This window comes from Eretmochelys imbricata, chromosome 1, assembly GCF_965152235.1.
Source record: "Eretmochelys imbricata isolate rEreImb1 chromosome 1, rEreImb1.hap1, whole genome shotgun sequence".
NCBI lineage: Eukaryota > Metazoa > Chordata > Testudines > Cheloniidae > Eretmochelys > Eretmochelys imbricata.
In genome coordinates, this window is record NC_135572.1 from 335562379 (window position 1) to 335590257 (window position 27879).

Sequence of the window (27879 nt, forward strand, 5' to 3'; positions counted from 1 at the left end):
TTGGGATGGGTGAATGGGACGCTGGGCAGGGCGGTACAAAGTTGGGATGGGCTGAGTGGGACTTGTGGTGGGGGTCGTGGGGTGTAGAGTCGGGATGGGGGTGACCGGGGCGCGGGTACAGAGTCGGGATGGGGTGAGTGGGGGGCGGGACGGGACACTCCCCTCCCCGTGGGACCCCGCCGTACTCTGAGCTGAGGCGCCCAATGAGGGCGGGCGGTGCGTGGCCGGATCTGTGGCAGCGGGTTGCTAGGCGACCGGGAGCGCCGCTGCCTTGGCCTTAGGAGGCCGCGAACTGCGAGGCCCCGGCAGGGCCCGGCTCGACCATGGCCTCGCTGCGCAGCGCGGACCCCGCGCTCCGGGCGTACTTCAAGCGCCACAGGCTCCTCGATGTCTACGAGGTAAAGGGGCCGCGCTGCGCAGATGGCGGCGCGGCTGGGCGCGGAGCTAGGGGTTCCAGCTCCCGGCTGAGTTGGGGAGGGCGGAGCTGCCCCTCCATTGCCTTCCGGCCCCGCCCTGCCGACGGGCGCTGGGGTCTGCAGCAGTGTTGGCTGAATGTGATGGGGGGCCGAGGCCCGCGTGGGGCCGGGCCCAGGGCAGCGCTGATGCCGGCACCCGCGTGGGGCTGAGCCCGCGTTGGCGCCGGCTGGGCCTGCAGCAGCGCCCAGAGTCTGTCACAGGGCGGGACCGACACGCTGGCGCCGCCTGCCGGAGTTTGCCGCTTGCAGGGTGACACGGGAGGGGATGAAGTCGCCGGCCCTGGAGCAGTAACGTCCCGCCACGAACGCAGGCCGGAGCGGGGCTGGCCCACTTCAGCTCACCCAGGCTACCGTTCTGGGCCCTCTGAAATCATTGGGATGGGAACTTGGCTGTTCACCAGCGGGGCCCGGGGCTCACCCATTGCCTTCAGTGGGACTTGAGGGTGCTTACCTGTAATTACATCCACCTTAGGGGTTGTCCCATTATAACTACTCTGGTTGAAAAACGTACCCCAGGAATTGGCAGACTTGGCCCGCCAGGGTAAGCCCCCCTGGCGGGCAGGGCTGGTTTGTTTACCTGCTGCGTCCACAGGTTCGGCCAGTCGCAGCTCCCACTGGCCATGGTCCGCCGCTCCAGGCCAATGGGGGCTGCGGGAAGCAGCGTGGGCTGAGGGACGTGCTGGCCGCCGCTTTCCGCAGCCCCCATTGGCCTGGAGTGGCGAACCGCGGCCAGTGGGAGCCGTGATCGACCGAACCTGCAGAGGCCGCAAGTAAACAGCCTGGGCCTGCAGGCTTCCTCTGGCGGGCCACATGCCAAAGGTTGCAGATCCCTGACATACCCTGAACAGCAATTCTTATACCACTCCAAAATCTGTGTAGACTGGGCCTTGCATTTGACTAACTTGTTTTTCTGTCCAAAACTGGAGGGTATTTGTGGCCTCTTGTTGTGCTGTGTCTGCATTCATGGAAAGCCATAAACATTTCTGCCCCTTCCACTAAAGCAGGGGTTCTCAACCTTTTTCCCTCCGCCAACATGCTATAAAAATCCCACAGCCCACCACTGCCACAACTGTTTTTCTGCATATAAAATCCAGGGTCGGCCAGCATTACGGGATAGCAAGCAGGGCAATTGCTTTGGCTTGAACCCTGGGTGGCGGGGTTCAGGGCCTTGGACCATAGGCGCCAACTTCTATTGGCGCCGGTGTGTGTTTGACCCCCCCTCTGCCCCCATTCCAACCCCTTCCCCAAAGTCCGCGCCCCAACTCTGCCTCCTCCCTGCTCTTATTCTGACTCCTTCCCCAAATCCCCGCTCTGGCCCCACCTCTTCCCCGCCTCCTCCCCCGAGTGCGCCACGTTCCCGCTCCTCCCCCCTCCCTCCCGGAGCTTGCTACAGCTGTTTGGCGGCGGCAAGCGCTGGGAGGTAGGCGGAGGAGCAGGGACGCGGCGTGCTCAGGGGAGGAGGCCGAGGAGGAGGTAAGGTGGGGCGGGGCAGGGAGCTTAGCTCCCGGTGGGTGCAGAGCACCCACTAATTTTTCCCTGTGGGTGCTCCAGCCCTGTGCCCCGGGCTTCATCCCCGCACTTTCTGCCCTGGGCCCCAGTGAGTCTACCACTGACCCTTTTCAGCGGACCCCATGAAACCTGCTCATGGCCCCCAGGGGGCCCCAAACCCCTGGGTGAGAACCACTGCACTAAAGTAGCAAATTTCAAACAGTTTGTGAATTTTAATACTTCAAAGAAGAAGAATAGATAATTGAATTACATTATCTGTATTTAGACCAAACCCAATGGTGTCCAACCTTTACCTAGTTGTAGACTTCATTGGCACCATCCCTAATTTGCATAAAATGGAGAAGATTGCAGGCTCCTACATCTGTAATATAGAAATGCAGTTGTTAAAGATTTCAGGTGTAAGAGTATAGCATGCTGGGCAGCCTAGTGCTTATCTCAAGTTGGGGCAATGCATGCCCTGTCCTGTAATATTTGTATGGCACATACATAGTTATATCAAAGATGAAGGTGACCATTGACCATGTTAGAATTTGGTGGGTCATCTGTTGGACATCCCAACAGTAAACAGGGACTTGAGGTCTTTTATTAAACTGGTGAGATAAGAACATAAGAATGGCCATACTGGGTCAGACCAAAGGTCCATCTAGCCCAGTATACTGTCTTCCACAGTGGCCAATGCCAGGTACCCCAGTGAGAATGAACAGAACAGGTAATCATCAAGTGATCCAAGCGCTGTTGCTCATTCCCAGCTTCTGGCAAACAGAGGCTAGGGACACCATCCCTAGTGTTAGTGAATGAAATTGCATATAATAGTGCTAAGAATTGCAGGGGAGAGAAAACTTATCTGAAGTCTTGAATGTTGTAAGGATAGTCAAATGAATATATAATTTTAGCTTTAGAATTGTTACCTGATTTTCTCCTACCCTTTTTATTTTGGTTAGTTTTTTCCCTATGAAAATCATTTGAAACTATGCAGAAGCCATATTTCAATTTCCTTAATAGAAACAAAATAATGACACCATGTATGATAAAAGTGAGAGACACTTTTTCTGGGTATTCATAATCTACTTCAAACCAAACTTGTAGCCAGGATTGCCATGGAAACTTTAGTAAAGAGGTTTTGAGCAATCAGAGTAACTGTAGAGCAGCTACTCCCCTAGCCCACTAACTTTGGCATCACCATCATCATGTTCCTATTACACCTCTGGCATTTAGGGCAGTGATGAAGCTCCTCCACTCTTGTCTGTTTCTGGCACATCTGTCAGGGGTTCCCCAGCTGTGCCCCAGGTTTTTCAGCTCGGCTTCCACAGCTCTTCGCCATTTTGTTTTCAGGCGTCCTCATTTTCGCTTGCCTTCAGGTGTCCATCTTATTGCTACTCTGGTGATGGAATCAGTTTCCATCCGAAGCACATGACCAATCCATCTCCAACGCCTCCTGGTAATGATGGTGCTCAGATCCCCTTGGCTGCACTGTGTCAATAGATCTTGGTTTGAGATTGTTCTGGGCCAAAAGGTACGGAGGATTTTTCTGAGGCAGGTTGTAAGAAGTGACCTAATATAACTGCTATATTTGATGATACCCTTGGTTTCTTAAACACACACATTTTAGGGTACAATTGGTTCACATTTTCAAGCTTTTCTCTGTAGCCCTAAGGGCTAGAAACATGCATTAGAATCTCGGCTTTCATTATTTAAAATGATCTCTTGATTCCAGCAGCTGGGGCTTGAAGTAGAACATCAACTATCACAAGACTACAATTTTGAGAATAGGCATCACTAACATGGTCCCCAGATGGCACGTATTAATTCTAGAATGCTCATGATGTTTGGGACTGTTACTGAATTCAAATCTCATTAGAACTGTGTCAAATGATGCCATTGGGTGGAATGATGGAGACATGCAACTGTTAACATTGCTTTTGAACTACCTGATATCTGAAGGACAGACTGAAGTTCCGGAACCCTGAGATCCATTACCTTCAAGAAGGGCGAACAAAAGACTTGTCCGGCTAGACAAGCACACAGTTGGTATCCTATTGGCCAGAACCTGCTAGCAGAGAGAGATTTTCAAAGGCTAAAATGGAAATTAGGCCCTCTAATTCCCATGGAAAGTAAATGGGAGTTAGGCACTAGTAAGGTGACCAGATGTCCGGATTTTATAGGGACAGTCCCAATTTTTGGGTCTTTTTCTTATATAGGCTCCCATTACCCCCCACCCCTGTCCTTTTTTCACATTTGCTGTCTGGTCACCCTAGGCACTATTTTTTTGTGCCTTAGAAATTTCCCTCAGCATTAGCAAAACCCTCACTAGCTATTTCTCTGTCTGTAGTACTAGTCTTCCCAATGATCTGGAAGACGGTTAGAGCTGAAGAGTTTGCAAGCAAACTGCCTGGTCATAAGTATAAAATCTTTTTTTTTTTTTTTTTATCAGTTCAGGTGGTGACCTGGCTGATTAATAATATCATTCTATTTAACAAATGTAAATGAGTGAATAAGTGTGTGTGTGCAATTTTTGAACAATTACTGAACACACAGAAACGGAGCCTAGAGAAATGGTTCCTCTGTTCCTACACAAACATCTTTAAAGATGAATGACTGTTATACTGTTTCAAGATGTTAAAAACAAATGTTGTAATCCTAAAAAAGCACAAATTAATTGTTACCTAAGGTTAGGTAATTGTAAAGGGTCTATTATTAATTGTATTGGTAATATGTATTGTCTGAGTATATTTTGGGTGAAGAAAAGTATCATCCACCACACTATAACTGAAGTTTAAAAAAGAGGCCTTGGTTAACTGATGCTGGAATTGTAGTATAAATGTTAATGGCTTGAATCTGGGGGCTTGTCTACACTATGGGCAGAGCCGGCTCTAGGCACCAGCAAAACAAGCAGGTGCTTGGGGTGGCACGTTTCTAGGGGCGGCATTCCGGCGCCGGCCATGCCACCCCTAGAAATGTGCCCCCGCCGCCCCAGCTTGCCTCCACTCCGCCTCCGCCTGCTCCCCTGAGCGCGCCACCGCTGCTCCGCTTCTCTCCCCTCCCTCCCAGGCTTGCCACGTGCAAAACAGCTGTTCTTTCCTGGCTTTTTCCCTATGTACAAAACGTAGGTTTAGATGGTATTAATAAAGACCTTTAATTTGTGGAACTGTAAGTTAAACAACAGATGGGCACCTTTCTAGGTTATTGAATAGATAGAGTTCATATAAGAATTAGCCTGATTATTTGACATTGTCTTGATTTTAATTTGGTAATTTGAATTCTTTTGGATTGTTTTGTTGTTAGCTAGGTAATGTTATGTTAAGTGAGAGATAGCTGTTTTATGATGTGTAACTGTGCTTTCATTTGAGTTGTTGAAAGTTAGGGATAACTTTCCTAATTTATAAACTTTATTAATATCTTGAGTCTTATTTTTTTAGGTTAAGTAATGGGTCTCCCCTGAATTACTTGGAACCTTGGGGAAGTTAACGAGAACCAGCCAACCTTTGTACTGTTTAGGCCCAGTTTTTCTCACATCTGTGTTGGGCATTATCATCATTAAGGATTACTCACATGAGTAAGGGTTGCAGGATCAGTCCGTAAAACACCATTTCTTGTACAGGTTTCAGAGTAACAGCCGTGTTAGTCTGTATTCGCAAAAAGAAAAGGAGTACTTGTGGCACCTTAGAGACTAACCAATTTATTTGAGCATGAGCTTTCGTGAGCTGTAGCTGTAGCTCACGAAAGCTCATGCTCAAATAAATTGGTTAGTCTCTAAGGTGCCACAAGTCCTCTTTAGCTTATCTAAAGTGATCACTCTCCTTACAATAAGAAATTACCAGCAGGAGAGTGGGGTGGGAGGAGGTATTGTTTCATGGTCTCTGTGTATATAATGTCCTCTGCAGTTTCCACAGTATGCATCCGATGAAGTGAGCTGTAGCTCACGAAAGCTTATGCTCAAATAAATTGGTTATTTCTTGTACAGTTTTTTAAAAAAGAATTCCCAGCTCTAAATTTTTGGTGAGATATTTTGCATTTTCTTTAGTCAAATTTTTGTACATATACTATGCCTAGAAGATCCACTGAAAGAAAAGGAGTGCACATTCAAGTAAAAAGCAAAGCTATAAAAGAGCTCCAAATCTATGAAAAATGCAATTGGTTTAGCAGACTGTTGTTGGCTCAGTCCAGCAGAGGGAGTATTTGAACAGCCTTAAGTCCTTTTTGGAAAATGTATTAAGGTGAAATCACACATGAAGAGAGTCACTATATTGTCCGCATATGTAGTACTCTGCTTAACAGCGTATTATTTATATTGTAATTATTATAATAAATGATGGATTTATAATACTTGTTGATATTGCTGCATGCACCCAGTTATTGTCATCTGGATACATCTTGGAGATTGTCTTTTTACTAGTGAGGTTCAGTAGCAGCTTAAGTTAGAATCAGTTTATAATTTATTTTACTAAAATATTCAAACAGGGTAAATTTAAGTTGTTCGTTGTTTGTTGTTTCACATATTAAAGAAAAAGATATTTCATTACTTATCTTTTGTTTCTTGTATTCCTTAGTTCTGCTTCCCTATGGAAATGTCTTAAAAAGCAGACTATATCTATGCTGACAAAACAGTCTTATCGCACACCCATTTTCTGACTGGCAATGACCCTTTATACAACCCTGCTCCTCCCTGGTAAAGATTATTTTGATTTTGAGAATGAATGAATAGTGTGTTTGTCTATTGACATTGGTCAGCAAATATCACCATTACCAGAGTTATTTCCTGTTTTAAGTATTATTGATATTTTATTTTTAGTTATTTATGTTATGATAGTGAGCAAAAGGCTGCACTCAGGATCAGGACTCTATTGTGCTGGGTGCTGGCAGATGGAGACAGTCCCTGGTCAGGAGAGTTTAGAATCCAGAAGACAAAATAGTGAGGATTGGGTATAGCATATAGGCAAGTGAATATAGTGATGATTGACACAGTTTTGTTAGTTACATGTTTTGTTGGGTTTTTATTATTTTTTATTTTGGAGTGAGAGGAATGGCAGGAATGAGATATAAGAATAAAATAGGAAATGAAAGTAAAGTAAAGAGAGAATCACAGCTTATGACCTGCCTATCTTTGGTCAGCTGGCAGCCTTTTGTAGGCATTGTGACAGAAACAATCCTTAAGTTTGTTTGCTGTTTTGAGTTTTCCCCATTCACAAGGAAGAAAATGTTTGAAGGAAACTTTGAGAAAGAAGCTGACTGGTGGGCAGTAAAGAATAGGAACATTGGCAGAGAATATCAGTGTCTGGCATTGTGATAAGTTACCAGAGAAGCTATGTAAGGGGAAGGTTCTTAAAGGTAAAGACAAGAAATGTGTATCTGATGTGCTGATTAAGTGAAAGTAAGTAGAAGGGCCTGGAGAAGCGCTTGAGGTATCAGAGTGACAAGCTAGAAAGATTATTTAAACAATAGCATTTTGAATGGACTTGAAGGAGCTGAGATTGCAGGGGTCAAGGCCAGAGGTCTGCAATAATCAGGATGCAAAACTAGCAGAGCCTGAGTGAGAGTTTTGGTGGTAGGTCAGTTCTTAGAGATGTTATATAGGATGAAGCGGCAAGATTTATACATGGAGACAGGGTTGAGTCAAAGATGACATCCATATTACAGTCCTGTATAACGTGGAGAATGGTTGTGGATGGAGCAAGTGGAAAGAGGAGGAGAGCTTAGGAAACCCGGGTATCCATTTTTCAGCATAGAAAAATCTCTGGTATTTCAGCTATTGCTGTGTGATGACTGTTGACAAATCCTGTCCTCTTAATGGCAAAAGCTATATTTTCCACTGCCAGGCTTGGGGAATTATTTGTATAAAGAGCAGACTGTGCCCTAGGATAGTCATCTGCAGAAGGGTGGTCTCTCCTACAGTTTTAGGAGTGCAGTTATGATGGAAAATTTCTACCCTGGGCTCCTCTCTTTTCATGGGTGTTCTGGGATATTGCTATGTACATATAGCCATAATTTGTCCTCATGTGTGTAATGTAACCAGTTCATAGAGTTTGATTTAATCTTTCTTGCCAATGCCATACTTAAAGACAGAGTCCATTAGTATATCCTCTAATATGTCTTTATTTTGGCAGATAACTATACATTGCTTCATCAGGTACTTGTTTGGCTGTGCTACTGAGAAAACCTTGTTCATTTTTAATCTGTGAAAAAATGAATAATTAATTAGTTCCTTTGAGAATTCCAGGGGATCATGGAAAATGAACGTCTTCCCATCCACCAGGAGCTTAAAAACGTCTCTCACTATCACTTGAAATCATGGAAGCCCTTTTGGACCCATGCATATAACATTCAACAATGCAACTTCAACCCTGATGAAGCTTGGAAAGCTGAACGGCGTTCACAAGAAGTCACAAATAAACACCTTGTGAAAGATTCAATGCAGAAGATCCCTGGCTTTGATCTCCAACGAAGCTCATTGGCCACCCTAAACTGCATCCACACAAACCATGGCAGATGCAGATACTTGCTGCACAAATGGAAAATTAAAGACTCTCCAGTGTGCAACTGTGGTCACCCAGAATAGACCGTAGAACCAAAATAACTCAATGCCCCATTCACAAATACGAAGGAGGCATCACAGCAATACACTCTGTTACTGCAGACGCAATTATCTGGCTTAACCATCTAAATGTCAAATTATAGTTGTTGTTCTACATTTACATCAGCCATATGAAAAATGTTCATTATTCATAAGTGAGAAACGAACTAGCCAGTCCTATAACTCACTGCTGAAAAGCAACCGCCCCCACCCCTCAATGCAATGCAACATTATAACTATTTGATGATAGGATCAGTTGCTGGTAAAGGACCCAAATCCACATCTTCTCTACCCTACAAGGTTATTTGTGAGATATAATTTTGTAATGCTTTTAAAGAAATTTGAGATCCTTGGGTGGAAAGTACTATTGAAGTGCCATATGTTTTATTGTTATGATATGACCAGAGGCATGAGGGCTACCACTTGAAATATACTGTTACATACATTATGGCATTTAAAATAAGAATTAAATAAAAGAAAGAGAAGAATTGTATAAATGTTATGTTATTTAAAGTTGATTTGGTAGTTGTGTTTAGCATAACAATTTCAGACATATGAAAGATGTTCATTTAGTCCTTTCTTTTTTGCAGACTCTACTATGTGGTGTATTTATTATGTGTCCAGAGGATCCACTTAAGTTTTTAGAAGAAAAGATCAGAGAAATAATGGAGAAGGAACTGGATGGTATTTTATGGTACTTATCAAATGTTTTTGTGTGTTCTATGTGCTGTAAAATATTGAAATGTCAATTTTAAAACAGCACTTATGTTGCATTTACTATCACCTGCAAAATAAATATCTCTCATGCCCAGAGATTAATAGCACATTACAAATGGACTGATTAATATTGAGATTTTTGTACTAAAAACATACAAGATATTTTTCCTTTGTCTATTTTTATTTGAATTGTCCACAGAGTATTTACTAAATGTATTTAATATTATATTTCTGTTTATAATATATATTTAGTGAGCTCTTTATTTTGAAATAAACATTATGGGCTATGTATCAGAGGGGTAGCCGTGTTAGTCTGTATTCACAAAAACAACGAGGAGTCCAGTGGCACGTTAAAGACTAGCAGATTTATTTGAGCATAAGCTTTTGTGGGTAAAAAACCCCACTTCTTGTGCCCAGCAAGGAAAATAACAAAACACCACTAGTCATCACGTACAGCCCCCAGCTAATACCTCTCCAGCACATCATCAACAATCTACAACCTATCCTGGAAAATGATCCCTCACTCTCACAGACCTTGGGAGGCAGGCCAGTCCTCACTTACAGGCAGCCGCCCAACCTGAAGCAAATACTCACCAGAACTACACACCACAGAAGCACTAACCCAGGAACCAATCCTGTTGCCTACTCTGTCCCCATATCTACTCTAGCAACACCATTAGAGGACCCAACCACATCAGCCACCCCATCAGGGGCGCAGTCAGCATGGATTCACCAAGGGCAAGTCATGCCTGACTAATCTCATTGCCTTCTATGACGAGATAACTGGCTCTGTGGATGAGGGGAAAGTGGTGGATGTGTTGTTCCTTGACTTTAGCAAAGCTTTTGACACTGTCTCCCACAGTATTCTTGCCAGCAAGTTAAAGAAGTATGGGCTGGATGAATGGACTATAAGGTGGATAGAAAGTTGGCTAGATTGTCGGGCTCAACGAGTAGTGATCAATGGCTCCATGTCTAGTTGGCAGCTGGTATCAAGTGGAGTGCCCCAAGGGTCGGTCTTGGGGCCGGTTTTGTTCAATATCTTCATAAATGATCTGGAGGATGGTGTGGATTGCACCCTCAGCAAGTTTGCAGATGACACTAAACTGGGAGGAGAGGTAGATACGCTGGAGGGTAGGGATAGGATACAGAGGGACCTAGACAAACTAGAGGATTGGGCCAAAAGAAATCTGATGAGGTTCAACAAGGACAAGTGCAGAGTCCTGCACTTAGGACGGAAGAACCCAATGCACCGCTACAGACTGGGGATCGAATGGCTCGGCAGCAGTTCTGCAGAAAAGGACCTAGGCGTTACAGTGGACAAGAAGCTGGATATGAGTCAGCAGTGTGCCCTTGTTGCCAAGGCCAATGGCATTTTGGGATGTATACGTAGGGGCATTGCCAGCAGATCGAGGGACGTGATCGTTGCCCTCTATTTAACATTGGTGAGGCCTCACCTGGAGTACTGTGTCCAGTTTTGGGCCCCACACTACAAGAAGGATGTGGAAAAATTGGAAAACATCCAGCGGAGGGCAACAAAAATGATTAGGGGACTGGAACACATGACTTATGAGGAGAGGCTGAGGGAACTGGGATTGTTTAGTCTGCAGAAGAGAAGAATGAGGGGGGATTTGATAGCTGCTTTCAACTACCTGAAAGGGGGTTCCAAAGAGGATGGATCTAGACTGTTCTCAGTGGTAGCTGATGACTGAATGAGGAGTCTCAAGTTGCAGTGGGGGAGGTTTAGATTGGATATTAGGAAAAACTTTTTCACAAGGAGGGTGGTGAAATACTGGAATGCGTTACTTAGGGAAGTGGTGGAATCTCCTTCTTTAGATATTTTTAAGGTCAGACTTGATAAAGCCCTGGCTGGGGCGATTTAGTTGGTGATTGGTCCTGCTTTGAGCAGGGGGTTGGACTAGATGACCTCCTGAGGTCTCTTCCAACCCTGATATTCTATGATTCACGGGCACATCTACTAATGTGATATATGCCATCATGTGCCAGCAATGCTCCTCTGCCATGTACCTTGGCCAAACCAGACAGTCTCTACCTAAAAGAATAAATTGACAAAATCCCACATCAGGAATGGTAACATACAAAAGCCAGTAGGAGAACACTTCAGTCTCCCTGGACATTCAATAACAGATTTAAAAGTAGCCTTCCTTCAACAAAAAAAACTTCAGAAACAGACTTCAAAGAGAAACTTCAGAGCTACAATTCAGTTGCAAACTTAACACCATTAATTTGGGCTTGAATAGGGATTGGGAGTGGCTGGCTCACTACAAAAGCAATTTTCCCTCTTTTGGTATTGACACCTCCTCATCAATTATTGGGAGTGGACCACATCCACCCTGACTGAATTTGCCTTGTCAGCATTGGTGCTCGACTTGTAAGGTAACTCCCTTCTCTTCTTGTGCCAGTATATTTATGCCTGTGTCTGTAATTTTTCACTCCATGTATCTGAAGAAGTGGGGTTTTTTACCCACAAAAGCTTATGCCCAAATAAATCTGCTAGTCTTTAAGGTGCCACTGGACTCCTCATTGTTATTATGGGCTATATCCCCAGCTGGTGTAAATTGGCATAGCTTCATTGAAGTCAGTGTTGATTTACACCACCTAAGGAAGTGGCTCTCAATGTATTGAATTACTCATAGAATTATTTTCCATTTTTTATTTCTCACCTCTCTCTCTCTTTGAAACTTAGGCATCACAGTAAGGGAAAAGAAACTACATGCTAAGGGGCTAATCTCATTCACCCTGCAGCCAAAGGGAATTTTTCTACTGACTTTGTTGGAGGTGGGATTGGGCCCTAATAACTAACTATCTAAATATATATTGGAGCTGTCACTATAGTATTTGAGTGCCTTCCAAGTACTTCAAAATAGAAATCACAATTACAGTCCGACTTGCTCTCTTTTACTTTTCTCCTTCCCAGTGTGTAGGCGAAATATCTTGATTAGTTTATATAGTTTGTGGTGTGAGAGACAGAGAGTGTATGTGTGTATGATTAGCTTGTTGTGGGAAAGCCAAGTCGACAAGATGAGTTTTGTATTCAGTTTTGAACATGGTGAGGCCCCAGAGCTGTACTTACCTTTTGTGAAAATAAATTCATAATGTAGGTCCAGCTCCTATGAAAGTCCTGTCTCCTCATTCAAGATCCTTCACTTATAGGTGAATTTTTTCATGGTTCCAGTATAATTCATGTGAAGTCATGCTTGTGAAGAGGTGATCTCTGAGGTACTTAAGTCCAATCTATATGGGCTTTGAATATTAGGACAGATGTTCAACTAGACTCTTTTCTTTGGGGAGCCAATTCAGAGAGCAGAGAAGCAGTCTGATGTGCTCTTGGTGACCTGTGTTTCTGAGCAGCTGGGCTGCTGTGTTTTATACCAAGTAGAGCTTTTCCAGGTGTACAGCTTCATTCCTTGAGATAATGAGTGCAATAATGAAACCTGGAATGTTAAACTACCATAATGATTAAATTGAGCTATAAAATAATCTGTAGGAAAGCCTCAGATATTATATCCCTCTCCTAAGATGATAATGTAAAGAAAGAACAGATGTAGGGAAAAAAAGAGAAAAAATGAGCATTTTTGTTGAGTAAGATGTTAGTAACACTCTCTACAAAGGCTTACATTCTGGAGGCCAGTGGGAATTTTATTGAAGAAGGAGAGCTGGATTGGTTTTAAATCAGTTTGTATTAAAGTTTATCTTATGTAGACAGATTGGATGACTCTATAACATGCAGTTTCTCAGGATTCTGCTTCAATGCATCTGCTGTCACTGATGCATCCTATTTACTAAAGGACTGTTCCTGTGAAGTGCTGAGCATGCTAACACCCAGTGAAGTCAGTGGGAAATGGAGGTGTCCAGCACCTCAGCATATCAGGCCAAAAAAGACAACGTTGGTGCTCATATTTAGACAGCAGCTAGGGAAGTTAGGGGACTAAAGATGACAAAAGGAGAGGGGGGAGCAGAAGATAATGGAGAAAAGTGGCTTTGATTTCATAGGGCCAGGCTGCGACTGGCCCATGTGCAGGTACACAGTCGGGAGGGGAAATATTAATGGAACCTCTCTCCCTTACATTCCCTGTGCAAGGGTCATGCACAATTGTAGTCTTTGCACATTACTGCTGGGGGAATTCTTTGTCACTGCACGTGTACAGAATTCATGTCCCTCACAGATTTCTTTGTTTCCCTGCAAAAAAATGAATTTCTGACAGGGAAGCAAAGGGAAGCTGCAAGAGCAGTCACACACCACTCCCTAGCAGCACAGGTACCACATTTCAGGCAGCTGGCAGAGAGGTAAATCACTGTGGGGCTGGAGATACCCCCAGCCAGTGGCTCCTACCCTGAGCCAGGATTGGCTGCTAGTCCTGGCTGGGCTGGAGGCAGGAGAGGACGGGACTTCCCCCAGCTGCAGGAAGCTCAGCATCCTCCCCTGCTTCCTGCCTCCATCACTCCTCAGTTGTGGTGGGGGAGGGGTCACTGCATGGGGAGCTTCTCCCCCATCTTCCCAACCCCTGTACATAGAATCATAGAATCATAGAATATCAGGGTTGGAAGGGACCCCTGAAGGTCATCTAGTCCAACCCCCTGCTCGAAGCAGGACCAATTCCCAGTTAAATCATCCCAGCCAGGGCTTTGTCAAGCCTGACCTTAAAAACCTCTAAGGACGGAGCTTCTACCACCTCCCTAGGTAACGCATTCCAGTATTTCACCACCCTCTTAGTGAAAAAGTTTTTCCTAATATCCAATCTAAACCTCCCCCACTGCAACTTGAGACCATTACTCCTCGTTCTGTCATCTGCTACCTTTGAGAACAGTCTAGATCCATCCTCTTTGGAACCCCCTTTCAGGTAGTTGAAAGCAGCTATCAAATCCCCCCTCATTCTTCTCTTCTGCAGACTAAACAATCCCAGCTCCCTCAGCCTCTCCTCATAAGTCATGTGTTCTAGACCCCTAATCATTGTTGTTGCCCTTCGCTGGACTCTCTCCAATTTATCCACATCCTTCTTGTAGTGTGGGGCCCAAAACTGGACACAGTACTCCAGATGAGGCCTCACCAATGTCGAATAGAGGGGAACGATCACGTCCCTCGATCTGCTCGCTATGCCCCTACTTATACATCCCAAAATGCCATTGGCCTTCTTGGCAACAAGGGCACACTGCTGACTCATATCCAGCTTCTCGTCCACTGTCACCCCTAGGTCCTTTTCCACAGAACTGCTGCCTAGCCATTCGGTCCCTAGTCTGTAGCGGTGCATTGGATTCTTCCATCCTAAGTGCAGGACCCTGCACTTATCCTTATTGAACCTCATCAGATTTCTTTTGGCCCAATCCTCCAATTTGTCTAGGTCCTTCTGTATCCTATCCCTCCCCTCCAGCGTACCTACCACTCCTCCCAGTTTAGTATCATCCGCAAATTTGCTGAGGGTGCAATCCACACCATCCTCCAGATCATTTATGAAGATATTGAACAAAACCGGCCCCAGGACCGACCCCTGGGTCACTCCACTTGATACCAGCTGCCAACTAGACATGGAGCCATTGATCACTACCCGTTGAGCCCGACAATCTAGCCAGCTTTCTACCCACCTTATAGTGCATTCATCCAGCCCATACTTCCTTAACTTGCTGACAAGAATACTGTGGGAGACCGTGTCAAAAGCTTTGCTAAAGTCAAGGAACAATACATCCACTGCTTTCCCTTCATCCACAGAACCAGTAATCTCATCATAAAAGGCGATTAGATTAGTCAGGCATGACCTTCCCTTGGTGAATCCATGCTGACTGTTCCTGATCACTTTCCTCTCATGCAAGTGCTTCAGGATTGATTCTTTGAGGACCTGCTCCATGATTTTTCCAGGGACTGAGGTGAGGCTGACTGGCCTGTAGTTCCCAGGATCCTCCTTCTTCCCTTTTTTAAAGATTGGCACTACATTAGCCTTTTTCCAGTCATCCGGGACTTCCCCGGTTCGCCACGAGTTTTCAAAGATAATGGCCAATGGCTCTGCATCCAGACCTTCCATACCTAGACACCCCTGCCAAGCCTCACCCGATACATCCAACCCCCCCCCAGCCCTCCATACCCAAACCCCACCCCACTGAACCTCAACTCCTGCATCTGGAGCCCCTTGCACCCAGACCCCCTGCCTCCAGACCCCCACCCCACATCCAAACACCCACACCTCTGACCCCCAACTACCTGCACCCAGACCCCACCCCACCAACACCCACTCCCCTAGCTGAGACCCCCACACCCAGACCCCTCCACTGAGCCCCAACCACCTTCACCAGGAAGCCCCTGCAAAGTCCCATTGCCCCTGCATCTGGAACCCCCCCCACCCCCCAACGAGCCTCTGTGCATCCAGATCCCCTCACACCTAGACCCCCCCACTGAGCTGCCTGCACCCAGATTGTCCCACACAGAACCCTCTCACTCACACCTGGATCCCCCCACATCGAACCCCTTCACAGTTGGATCCTGCCTGGTTGAGCCTGCCTGCTCCACATCTAGTGCACCTGGCACAGAGGGGCAGGGCCCCAGGGTGTTTCTGGGCAGCCCAGGCCTTGTGCTGTGTCAGGGTCTGGTGCAGCCTCATTGCTGAGTCCGTGTCCTGGGGTGAGGGTGTGGGGACTGCAGGGTGCAGCCAGTGGCCTGTGCTCCTCACTGCCATGCTGGAACCTCTGCATGTATTTATTGACAAATAGAACTTGCAGAATTTTAAAATACTGTGTGCAGAATTTTTAATTTTTTGGAGCAGAATGCCCTCAGGAGTAGCACGTGGAGTAGTTGCTGCTTCCCTATGCTATCAGGGTCCCACCTCACCCTGAAGGGATGAGACGTGAGGAGGAGATGGGGCCGTGTCCGTACCTCCATCTGTACCAGCCCGTGGAATGGGCCAGTTGACCTATAGAGCAGATTGCACCATACCAATGGATGGTGCTGTTTGTGCAGTCTCTCTGCATACTAAACCCCCTCCTGGAGCTCTCTATGACAGTGGTCCCCAAACTCTTTTGTCTGTACCTCCCCTTACCTGGTTCGTGCTCCCCCTTACCTGGCCACGGTCAGGGCCGGGGGCCACATCCGAGAGCGGGCCCGTGTTTGGGGCCAGAACTGCAGCTGGTGCCAGGTATGGAGCCACAGCTGGTAATAGGGCCAGGAGCCTGTGGCTGGGGCTGGAACCAGGGTCAAAGTGGAGCAGGTGGCAGAGCAGGGCTGGGTGGCGCTCTCTTCCCTACCCCCCGTGTGGACTGGCCCAGGCCCTGCCGCGCCCTCCCGAAAGTTCTTCCACCCCCCACAGTTCGGGGACCACTGCTTTATGGGGTTATAGGACTCTGCACACCCCTAATGTTCACTGGAAGCTAAATGTAACAGTTGGCCCATAATTATGGGGTCTTCTGTGTTTACTTTCTGTTATTTTTAATGTCTTCTTAAAAGGTTGAAAATAGAATTTCTTTTTCAATTGATTTTATCTTCTGACAAACCCTATTTTTTTTTCCTGCGTTTGTCATGGAAGTATAAATCAACATGGCTGTGTTTTGTTCATTTGGCTATGGGATTACGCTTTTTTAAATTACTTTTACTTCCTATGAATGCTCACAGACTGCTCTGCAGCAGCAGAAAACATTGCATGAAGTTCTGTAAATCATACATAAATAGTGGCTGTTTGAAAATAAAGTCAGCATTAAGAGTGGAAAAATATTTTGTAACTTGAGCATTTTCCATCAGGTTATATCTTTTTAAAGATGGCTTACATTTTGACCCCAAATGACTCAGGTGTATCTCTGAACATAGTACCATACGTAATCTGTTTTGATATACAGGTAGTAGGTGAACATAATTTTAAAATTTTGGCTCGTTAACACAGTTGGAATGAAGGTAGTAAGGGTATTAACTAAGGGATATGTGTAATGATGTAATAATTCATTAGCTGTAGAGACAGGTTTCAGAGTAACAGCCGTGTTAGTCTGTATTTGCAGAAAGAAAAGGAGTACGAAAGCTTAAAGCTCACAAAAGCTTATGCTCAAATAAATTGGTTAGTCTCTAAGGTGCCACAAGTACTCCTTTTCTTTTAGCTGTAGAGAGGAGATTAATTTTCCTTCAGTGTTAGTAATGTGGTTTACATGATTTGCTTTTTTGTTTATTTGTTTTGCAGGGATACATGTATTGATTCATCCTTCAGGCCAAAATTAAAGAGGATTTCAGAAACATATTTGCACCTCCTTTTTGGACTAAATGATGAACAGCTGGTAACCATCACTGAGCAAGTTCACTGAATCTTTACTTTAAAAATATCTTTCACTACAGAAGGGTTTAATTGTGCCTTCAAGTTTATTTCATGATTCTGCCATTTCTGTTGTAGTTTATGTGAAGGAATGTTGGTACCTTGCATTTGTTTCTATATGCTAGTTTTATGATCTTTCAAAATGTACATCTTCATATTGGCATGTTGTCCATGCATATGGTAGATCACCAAAAATGGTAGCATCTTTATCAAAATTGGACAGAATTACCAATATAATGAACTTACTTCTATGTTACAATCTTTCCAAGTGCATCTGGACCCAGTTTCAGTTTCATGATTTTCTGTGTATTATTTGGTTTGACTGATTCTACTAAATAAGAACATTAAGGTAATTGGCAAAGGAAATGAAGAACGTTTTTTAGAATTGGGCTGTCGTCCTGTATAATTTATGAAATTACAGAAAAAATCTTTACATGTACCCAAGATTTTGGAAGAGTGCATTTTAAATAGATCCATAAAAATATCAATAATAAGTATAAAATGAGCACTGTACACTTTGAATTCTGTGTTGTAATTGAAATCTATTTGAAAACGTAGAAAACATCAACAAATATTTAAATAAACGGTATTCTGTTATTGTTTAACGGCATGATTAATCACTATTAATTTTTTTAATCACTTGACAGCCCTAATAAGGTTATTAAATTCTAGCAAGCCACAAAGTAAAAGAGAAGAATTTAAAAGAAAAGATAGAATGTTTCTAGCAATTTAATATATTTTATCAGTAAAACAGTGAATTTTGGGGAAGAAGTGCTGACAATGAGCTTGATTAATGCCTTCTTCGTACATACAGTTCAGTTCTATATTTAGTTTTTACCTTCAGATTTTATGCCTGTAAAAGCAGGTTTATATTGAAAAAAGTTGATAGGGGAAGAAAGATACAATTTTCTGTCTATTAAATTTTTCTGTGTATCTGAACATGCATTTCTTTGGACTGTACCATTTAATTTGCATTGATCAATATGGAAAATAAAACTGCCAGGTTTTTTTGGCTATTTTTTAAGCATTCACTATGCAACACCATTTTTAAATTTGTGTATTAATATAATAAATTATTTGTTTAGATGACTGAAGAGTTATGTGGCAAAGCATGGAACTTTTACAGCAAAAACTTAAAGAAACTGTACTTTCAGTAAGTATACATACTGTACATGGAGAATACTGAATTTTTAGGAAAAAATCCTTTTTGTCTAGAATATTTAGTGTTATTGCAGAAAAAGGTGGTTTTCATTGTAATTAGCTTGAACATTGTCTGGAGTGGTTCACGACTAAGAATACCAACCTCAGGGCAGACTGGTAAGCAGGGCACACATCCCAAACTGGTTGTGAGTTCTATACTTAGATTTCACCAACCAAATAACAATTGTAAACTCCTCAGGCACTATACAGCCTTAACGTGGAGTCACAGACCCCTTGGGCATTCTGATCTATCTTGCCACCCAGACAAGCTTGACTCTGTGACAGATAGTCACTTTACATCAAAGATCACAACATATTCAGTTTACTCTCAGTCCCAAAGGACCAGTCACTTATTCCAGGTCAGTTTGCACCTTCGGTCTCATGCCAGAGACAACACTTGTAGGCAGTCCTGTAAAAAAATAACTAAAAGTTTATTAACTATGAAAAAGAAATGAGAGTTATTTACAAGGCTAAAGCATTTAAGCATACACCCACAAATGAGATACAATCTTAAATTCAAAAGGGAATAGAAGCTTTTATAATAAGCAAGATTTTATGTCCTTTGGGGCTAATTCAAGACAAGCATCTTGGGGATCTCTTGTTTATGTTTAGGAATTTTCTTGCCCCTCAGAGTCCAGAAAGCATAAAGAGACCCTAATTCCTTCTGGTCAGGGACTTTTATCCCCATTTCTCTAGAGTGCAGGCTGATGGGCCGAGCGCTTCTGCACGTAACCTCTTCATGGGTGGGTGGGAGGAGCAATCAACAAAGTCTGTTCCACAGTGGCTCGTATGGATTCAATAGTCCTTGCTGATGAGCGGGAGATAACATCTTCTACAGGAATCCAGGATTTTGCATTATTTGAAATTTTTTTCCTGGTTGGTGAGTTACATAGTTTTAGAACAAACATTTTACAGTTATAGAGCAAATACTTAAGTATTTCCTTTTAGCATGGGATACAGATATAAGTAGGATTAATGCATGCAGCATTCTACAAGAATTTTGTAAAGTCTGAGCACTAAACGCATTTTTATAACACTAATATCTGTTTTAACGATACTAACCCACAGGTAAACCAGACTGGTTTCCAGCTATGCATTTGTCAACAATCAGTGAGGCCTGGGGCCTTGGCATGAGCTGGCACCTGGACTGCCAGCGTCACAAACAGAAGCAAGATGACCAAATTAAATTATTTGGTTTTTCTCTTTTTTAGCAATGTTGTTTTGTATTCAAATTGTAGTGAGCTCAGAGTGCCTGTAAATTCCAGGCCCAATCCAAAGTTAATTGAAATCAGTGGAAGTCTTTTGACTTCAGTGGGTTTTGGACCAGGCCTTCCCTGAACAGCCTCTCATACAGCTTAATCTTGCCAGAGTACTTAAATCCCAGTGGAGACAGGATATTTTGGGATAGGGTTAAGTCAAGGATCTGGGTTCCCTTCCTGGCTCTTATTCAGATTTCCTTTGTGACTTCGGGCAGTTCGCTCATTCTCTCCATGGTTCATTCTCTCTCTGTAAAAGGGAGATATATATAAATATTTACCATATATACTCGTTCATTAGCCCGTTGTTTAGAAGCCGACCCCCCAAGATGGATAGGTAAAAATAGCAAAACTCTATGACCCTTTCATAAGCCAACCCTATATTTCGGGGGTTGGCAAACTTTTTGGTTCCTGGCCCATGAGGGTAAGCCCATTAGGGTAAGCCGCTAGTGGGCCTGGACGTTTTGTTTACCTGGAACGTTCATAGGCACGGATCCCCTCAGCTTCCAGTGGCTGCGGTTCGCCGTTCCCTGCCAATGAAGAGAAGAACAACAGTGGCACGCCACTTCCCGCAGCTCCCATTGGCTGGGAAGGGCGAACCACGGCCACAGGGAGCTGAGGGGCTCCATGCCTGCAGACGCTCCAGGTAAACAAAACGACAGTGTATTAGATATTCAATTCAATGGTTCCATAGAATTTAAAATGATCAAATGTTGGTGTAGACCCTTTTATAAGCTGACCGCCGCTCTTTGATGCGTCATTTTTTTACCAAAAATATTTGGCTTATGAACGAGTATGTACGGTACCTGCATTCTGAATGAATTAGTCGTTAATCAAAAATCACTTCACTGTGGCCAGGAATCTCAAATGTCCAAGATTTCCATTGGAACTAACATTTAGGGGAGGTAAGGTTAGAGGTCCAAAAAAAAGCTATTACTTTTTGAGTGGAGAATAGTGCATGTGTCTGATGTATAATTATGATAATCAAAATGGTTAAACATCTTAGGAAAAATCATAAGGCTGCTCCATTATTTCAGGTTTCACTGTTATCTGACTTTACAATGGGAGTTGGATTAGAACCATAAAATGTTACATTTACAGTTGCTCTCAGCTCTGTTCAATTAAATTACATTTTGCTTCCAAATTGGGGATTTTTTGGCAAATAAAAGGGCTGTCAGAAAGCCTCATTTAAGTGGTTATCTTTCTTGTTGCTCTGACAAAGAAAAATACTGTACTATAATTAATAAACAATATAGAATCATAGAACTCGAAGGGACCGTGAGAGGTCATCTAGTCCAGTCTCCTGCACTCAAGGCAGGACTAATTATTATGTAGACCATCCCTGATGGGTGTTTGTCCAACCCGCTCTTAAAAATCCCCAATGATGGAGATTCCACCACCTCCCTAGGCAATTTGTTCCAGTGCTTAAACACTCTGACAGTTAGGAAGTTTTTCCTAATGTCCAACCTAAACCTCCCTTGCTGCAATTTAAGCCCACTGCTTCTTGCTCTATCCTCAGAGGTTAAGAAGAACAATTTTTCTCCCTCCTCCTTGTAATAACCTTTTATGTACTTGAAAACTGTTATCATATCCCCTGTGTCTTTTCTTCTCCAGACTAAACAAACCCAATTTTTTCCATCTTCCCTCATAGGTCATGTGTTCTAGCCCTTTAATCATTTTTGTTGCTCTTCTCTGGTCTTTCTCCAATTTGTCCACATCTTTCCTGAAATGTGGCACCCAGAAGTGGACACAATCCTCCAGTTGAGGCCTAATCAGCATGGTGTAGAGCGGAAGAATTACTTTTCGTGTCTTGCTTACAATACTCCTGCTAATACATCCCACAATGATGTTTGCTTTTTTTGCAATAGCATTACGCTGTTGACTTGTATTTAGCTTGTATGACCCCCAGATCCCTTTCCACAGTTTTCCTTCTTAAGCAGTCATTTCCCATTTTGTATGTGTGCAGCTGATTGTTCCTTCCTAAGTGGAGTACTTTGCATTTGTCCATATTGAATTTCATCCTATTTACTTCAGACCATTTCTCCAGTTTGTCCAGATCATTTTGAATGTTAATTCTATCCTCCCAAGCACTTGCAACCCCTCCCAGCTTGGTATCATCCGCAAACTTTATAAGTGTACTCTCTATGCCATTATCTAAATCATTGATGAAGATATTGAACAGAACTGATCCCTGTGGGACCCCACTCATTAGGTCCTTCTAGCATGACTGTGAACCACCGATAACTACTCTCTGGGAATGATTTTCCAACGAGTTATGCATCCACCTTTATAGTAGCTCCATCTAGGTAGTATTTCCTTAGTTTGTTTATGAGAAGGTTATGCGAGACAATATCAAAAGCCTTTCTAAAGTCAAGATATACCACATCTACGGCTTCCCCACATCCACAAGGCTTGTTACCCGGTGATTACCTTGTTACCCTGTAATAAACAATGTGTGATTCTTTGAGAAAATATTTCTCTTTGGGCTCTGAATACTTCTGTGTCACTTAAGAGAGCAAAAACAATGTTTAATATATTTTTGTGGAAGGATAAAATGGTTTAGATTTAAAATGTTGATTTTATATTCTTCTTTCATTTTAGTTTTTATTCACATTGCCAAAGAAACTTAAATAACATTTTTAAACCCGAGTTCAGGAAAGCACTTAAGCATGTGCTTAAGTCCATCACTATTTGGGAAATTGCTTATACACATGCTTAACATTAAGCATGTGTTTAAGTTCCATTGCTTTCATGTGCTTAAGTGCCTTTCTTGAACTAGATACTTTCTTGAATCAGGACCTCAATAATCACATACTAGCTGGAGCAAGTAATGAATAGAATCAGATCAGTGAGATATTTTATAAACTGATGATGTAACCTATTAATCGAAGGCAGAAACTTTATTCCAATTGGTATGGCTAGGAGGAACTATTATTGAAATATATCACCATTGAAATGACCACCATCCTGTGACTTAAACTGATCAACATAAACTTAAAGGCTCAAACTATCTTCCATGTGCTTTGTATTAAGTTGCAGAGTTTTATGCATTTTATTCCATCCAAGTCAGAAACCACATTAATACAGTTATTAACTTTGCCTTAACATTGCAGTGAATGGATGCAATATTGTCTGTTGCAAAAAAACAGTAGAGAACTTATAAAGCAGAAGATGGCTGTTGCAGCAGACCATTATGACACCAGAATAACGAGAGTAATAGTACAGAAGTGGAGAGCTTGGGCACAGTTTCGCAAGGAACAAATAGTATGTAAGTCTTGCAAGCTGCTTTGCATAAACAAAAATACAATTTATATACTATAAGCTTAATAGTATTTGAGCAACACAGGAGCGGTGAGTCTTTGAACTCTTTTGTGCGTGCAGCTCATTAATAACTTTGCATACTCAGTTATTCACAGGGTTTTAGATTATTGTAAGTATTTGCAATTTTCTCAGGACAAAAATAGATCTTGTATGTCTTAATGCAGAGAAAATAAGTTTTTTCTTGTATAAAATTATTTTTGGAGTTTTGAGTTTGGTGAAAAATAAGACATGAAATTGTTTCGTAAAGATATAATTCTAAGGTCTAGTGTCAGGACTGCTATAATAGAAGATCTGTTTTTAAACAGTAACGTCAAAATCCTGGTTGCAGAGCTGGTATAATTTAGGTCCATATCAAATTCTGCTGTGTGACATCTGCATGACTTTTGAAAGGTCATTGAGCTATTTATAAACGTTTAATTTGTAAGAGTTCTTGTGACCCAAAGACTGGGTAAATAGTTTAAAGGTATTCTAAATTGTTCAGTTTATTCATTTTGCTTTTCAAGACTATTTAGTTTGTATGTGTAAAACAGTGACATAAATTTAGTGTGGACATTTTTAGGATATATTTAAAATATCAAAATGTACAATTGAGAATTCTTCTTGCAGGATTAGTCTTTACTTAAAACAAATACTCCTGTTGAGTTAAATGTGACTGCTCATGTGAGCAAGAACTACTGGGGTGAGTTAGAGTTTGCAGGGTTGGAAATCAAATACCAAATTCTGCTCTCAGATACAGGTGGAACTTATGTTGGTACCCATACCAACCAGAGAACAGAATTTGGCTCATATATTTGTACAGTGTCTTCTGTATGTGAAGTATAAAAATTATTTAAAATCCGTTGAAAAATATGTAATTTTAAAGGAAAAATACACCAAATAACAAGCTGCATATAAACCCAGTATAAAAGATACAAGAATTTTTGTTGGAAATGAAAGTGACAGCTTTTAAGAAAATTCTTTGGCGGGTAATCACGATGATACAGAGATAGAATCTACCAGTTTTATAATAATGTGTAGTTCTACAGTCCTTTTTAAACCATTTCCATTCTGAAACTAGTTCAAGTTATTAAAAATCAGATCTTTTAAATCAAAAATACAGACCAGACATACTGGACAAGGAACTATAGCATTTAAAATATGAAATATAAAACAAAACTTTCATAGAGATTAAGTTAAGACTAAATTTTTGAATTACCGGTATATTGAAAACACTAATTTGCCTTTATTATTCTTGAACCTTCCCGCTCTCAAAATGTTACATGTAAAATGAGCGAGTGAGTTATGTCCTGTTCCATTTCACTGAGGACAGCGTACATTTTTTTCTCCACTCTGACAGCCTCTTCAAACTTGCTACTTGTTCTGGAATTTAAGAATTGGTGAACTTACTGGTTTTTGGCAGATCCAACTTGCAGATTAATCATGCCTTTATAGATAGCTATTAAAATAAAATCATATAACACTTTTTTGCTTTTCCTGGTAACTTAGTGTATTTGTATGAACCAGTACATATACTGTGAGAGTGTTGTTGCTGCTTGTTTCATTATAAAGAACATAGTTGTGGACAGTTATAAATCTGTAGAGCTGGTTGTATACAGAATTGCATTTCATCAGAGGCATTTAACTGAAACATTTATTCAGAAATGAGGTCCTTGCTTTCATAACTTTTGTAATCGAATAAATTTTTTCTAGTGGCAGCAATGAGGATACAAAAGGTCTTTAATGACAATTTGTGCAGAACTATCCTAAGGGCGTGGCATGCAGAGGCTCAGAGTTCGGCAAAAACAAAAGCATATTTTGAGGTACAGAACACAGAATTGTAAATATTACATGCTGAATGATTAAACAATAGATCTCCATGAACTGAAGCTGCGGTGGGAAAGCAGTCCTAGGTACATAAAATTAAAATGAGTCATTCTACCATGCTACTGCTACCACTGTGGTTACTTAGTACTTAGGTAACACTGTGCATTTTCAGAGCACTGTGCAAAGTTGTTAAACATGAAACCCTGTTAATGCTGGAGTTGCTTTCCAGGGTTGCAGTTTTTATGATTCTTAAAAATTATGTTCTCAGACTTTCACCGCTCTAAAAATATATTCTGAGTGCTTCCATTGTTTGTGATATTATAAACATAAGGGAAATTTTCCATCAACAGAATACTTTTCAACTGCAATTAAAAGGTAACTTAATATTTTTTAAAAAGTATAGGCCAATTTAAGCAAAGCAGGGTCAGGGAGGTGTCAAGTACTCCCCTCTTTGCCAGCAAAACCCATTACTTCAAGAGGGACAGACAGTGTTTCTGTCTCTGTTTTAGTATGTTTGTCTGCATTACAATATTTTATTGTGTTTGAACACGATTCTGAAGATACAAGTTAACTGACATGATGCTGACCATGACTTAGCAAAAAGAAAAAGACTACTTGTGGCTCCTTTTCTTTTTGCGAATAGACTAACACAGCTGTTACTCTGAAACATGACTTAGCAGTCACTGTAGACCAGGACAAATCATGCTCAGACATTGTATCAGTTAACCGTAATTAAGCCATGATACAATGCTGAATGTGATTTGTCCCAGTCTTCACTGACTGCTAAATTGTGGTCAGCATTATGTCAGCTAACTCAATTTTTGACAGTCTTGTTCAAACATTAGTTAATATTGACAGAAGGTGTGAATCCTTTGTGGGCACCGTTAGTTTCCATTGTAGCTCCACTGATGGGAATCCCTGGGGTGAGATACTTCGTTAACTGACTTCTTGGCTGCCCTAGCCAGGAGCCTTTTTCAGACCACACTTTTGGTAAGTCTGGGCTCCTTTAAGTCTTAAATTATAATAGGAAATCATTTAAAAAAGCCAGAGATACACAAACTGCTGCCTGAAAAATAACTGTGCTCATGGCGGAAAGGCACAATCTAAAACTGCCGCTTTTCTTCACCTGTTCTTTCCTTCTTCCTAATCTCCCTTTCCCATTTTCCTTCTCTTTCTCTTGCTTCCATCTTCCCCTTCTTCTTCTTTTTTACACAGCAAATAACGATATTTCTACTGAACTGTATGTACAAACTATTGTAAAACAGGTGTTCTAAAATGCACAGTACACGTATTTGTAAAATACTTCATGAACTTCATCATGATATTGTTGGAGTAATATGCATTGTTGTTATTTTATTAAGTAGATTTATAAATCTACATGAATTAAAAAAACTAATTTAATTTAGAAATGTTGATATATTAGTTGGGTCTTTTTAATATATCTCAGAACATATTCAGTTTACAAGAAAAGATGACACTTTAATCTGGATAAAGATACTTCTGTTGTGTTATTTTTTTCAGCGTTTGGTAAAAGGAGACCAGGAAGAATATTTTGATAAACAGGATGATGTACAATATTCTTCTACCTCAGAAACAGTCAAAGATGAAATATCAAATATACCTGAAAGAGCAATCCTACAGGTTGGTAAAAATTTGTGTACTTGATGGTGTTTTATTTGATACAGTGTTTAAAGAAAAGGACTGAATTATCTGTTAGTGATTGTGGCACTTTTTGCCAGTAAAACCCAGCGTGATGCAGATACAAACCTCACACTGACTAGGAAAGGGTTAATGAACTGCTGTGGGCTGAGTCTGCAGGAGGCATCAGGATTGGAGGGAGGGGTTAAAGATGGAGAGCCCAGCTCAGCCTGCAGGGAAGGGGAGCAGAACTCCAGCTCTCACTTCATGAGAGAAGCCTGCTTGAGAGACCTATGCCTGTCAGGGCCTCCCTGAGGAAAGGTAGGCAGGATGCAAGACTATTGTGGTGATTTGCTACCAATGCGTTGCTTGTTGTTGCTGGGTAAGACGGCAGCAGGTGGTGGCCCATCTGAAGCGGTGACAGCCAAATGAAAACCTTTTGTTTTGTTTACATAACTGGGGACCCAGCAAATGTTGGCTATGAGCCCAGGAGTGATCTAGGGTTGTCAACTCTCTAACTGCTGAAAATCGGACATCCTTGCCCCCACCCCTTGCCCGACCTCTTCCCCCTGAGGCCCTGCTCCTGGTCTGCCTCTTTCTCCAAGACTGTGCCCCCTGCTCAGCCTTTGTATTCATCTGGCACAATGGGAGCACCACAATGCATAGTTCAGTACAATTCTACATATTCTGTAAGGATAGCTGGTTTTAAATTGGGTTAAAAAATCAGGAGGATTAATAAAATGCAGTTGGGCATTGTCTGAAAAGTCAAACTTGTATTAAATATTCCAGATCAAATTAGTAGGAGAAATGCATTGTGGGGGTTATTTTTTTGGATTTTGTAGTTTCTTAGGTTTATTGCTGTAATGACATTCTCAGTTGCATCTTCAAAGCATGCTCCACGCTCCTGCATCATGCGGGGGATATGGCCATGTTGGAGATGAGTGACATGGTCATCTTGGTGGAGTGGCAAGTCTCTGGGAGCCTGGTGGAGGGGATATCTAAAAGGCTATGAACCTTAGTTTGGGGCATGAACCAACCTCTAATTGTTGCCCCTACTTGGGAACCCCATAAGAGCAATGTGATTTTTTTTCTTTGAACCT

General features: G+C 42.3%; 1 protein-coding gene across 1 annotated transcript in view; it reads left to right on the plus strand.

Moving 5' to 3' along the window:
* Positions 1 to 284: 284 nt before the first annotated feature.
* The window catches only part of FBXL13 (F-box and leucine rich repeat protein 13), a 177487-nt gene continuing 149892 nt past the window's right edge, over positions 285 to 27879 (plus strand). Inside the window, exons 1-7 of the mRNA XM_077807867.1 lie at positions 285 to 398; positions 9144 to 9247; positions 17433 to 17526; positions 18647 to 18714; positions 23131 to 23285; positions 25028 to 25137; positions 26663 to 26782. Of these exons, the coding sequence (XP_077663993.1) occupies positions 324 to 398; positions 9144 to 9247; positions 17433 to 17526; positions 18647 to 18714; positions 23131 to 23285; positions 25028 to 25137; positions 26663 to 26782 (726 nt within the window). The 5' untranslated portion in view covers positions 285 to 323. The remainder of the gene's footprint in view (positions 399 to 9143; positions 9248 to 17432; positions 17527 to 18646; positions 18715 to 23130; positions 23286 to 25027; positions 25138 to 26662; positions 26783 to 27879) is intronic.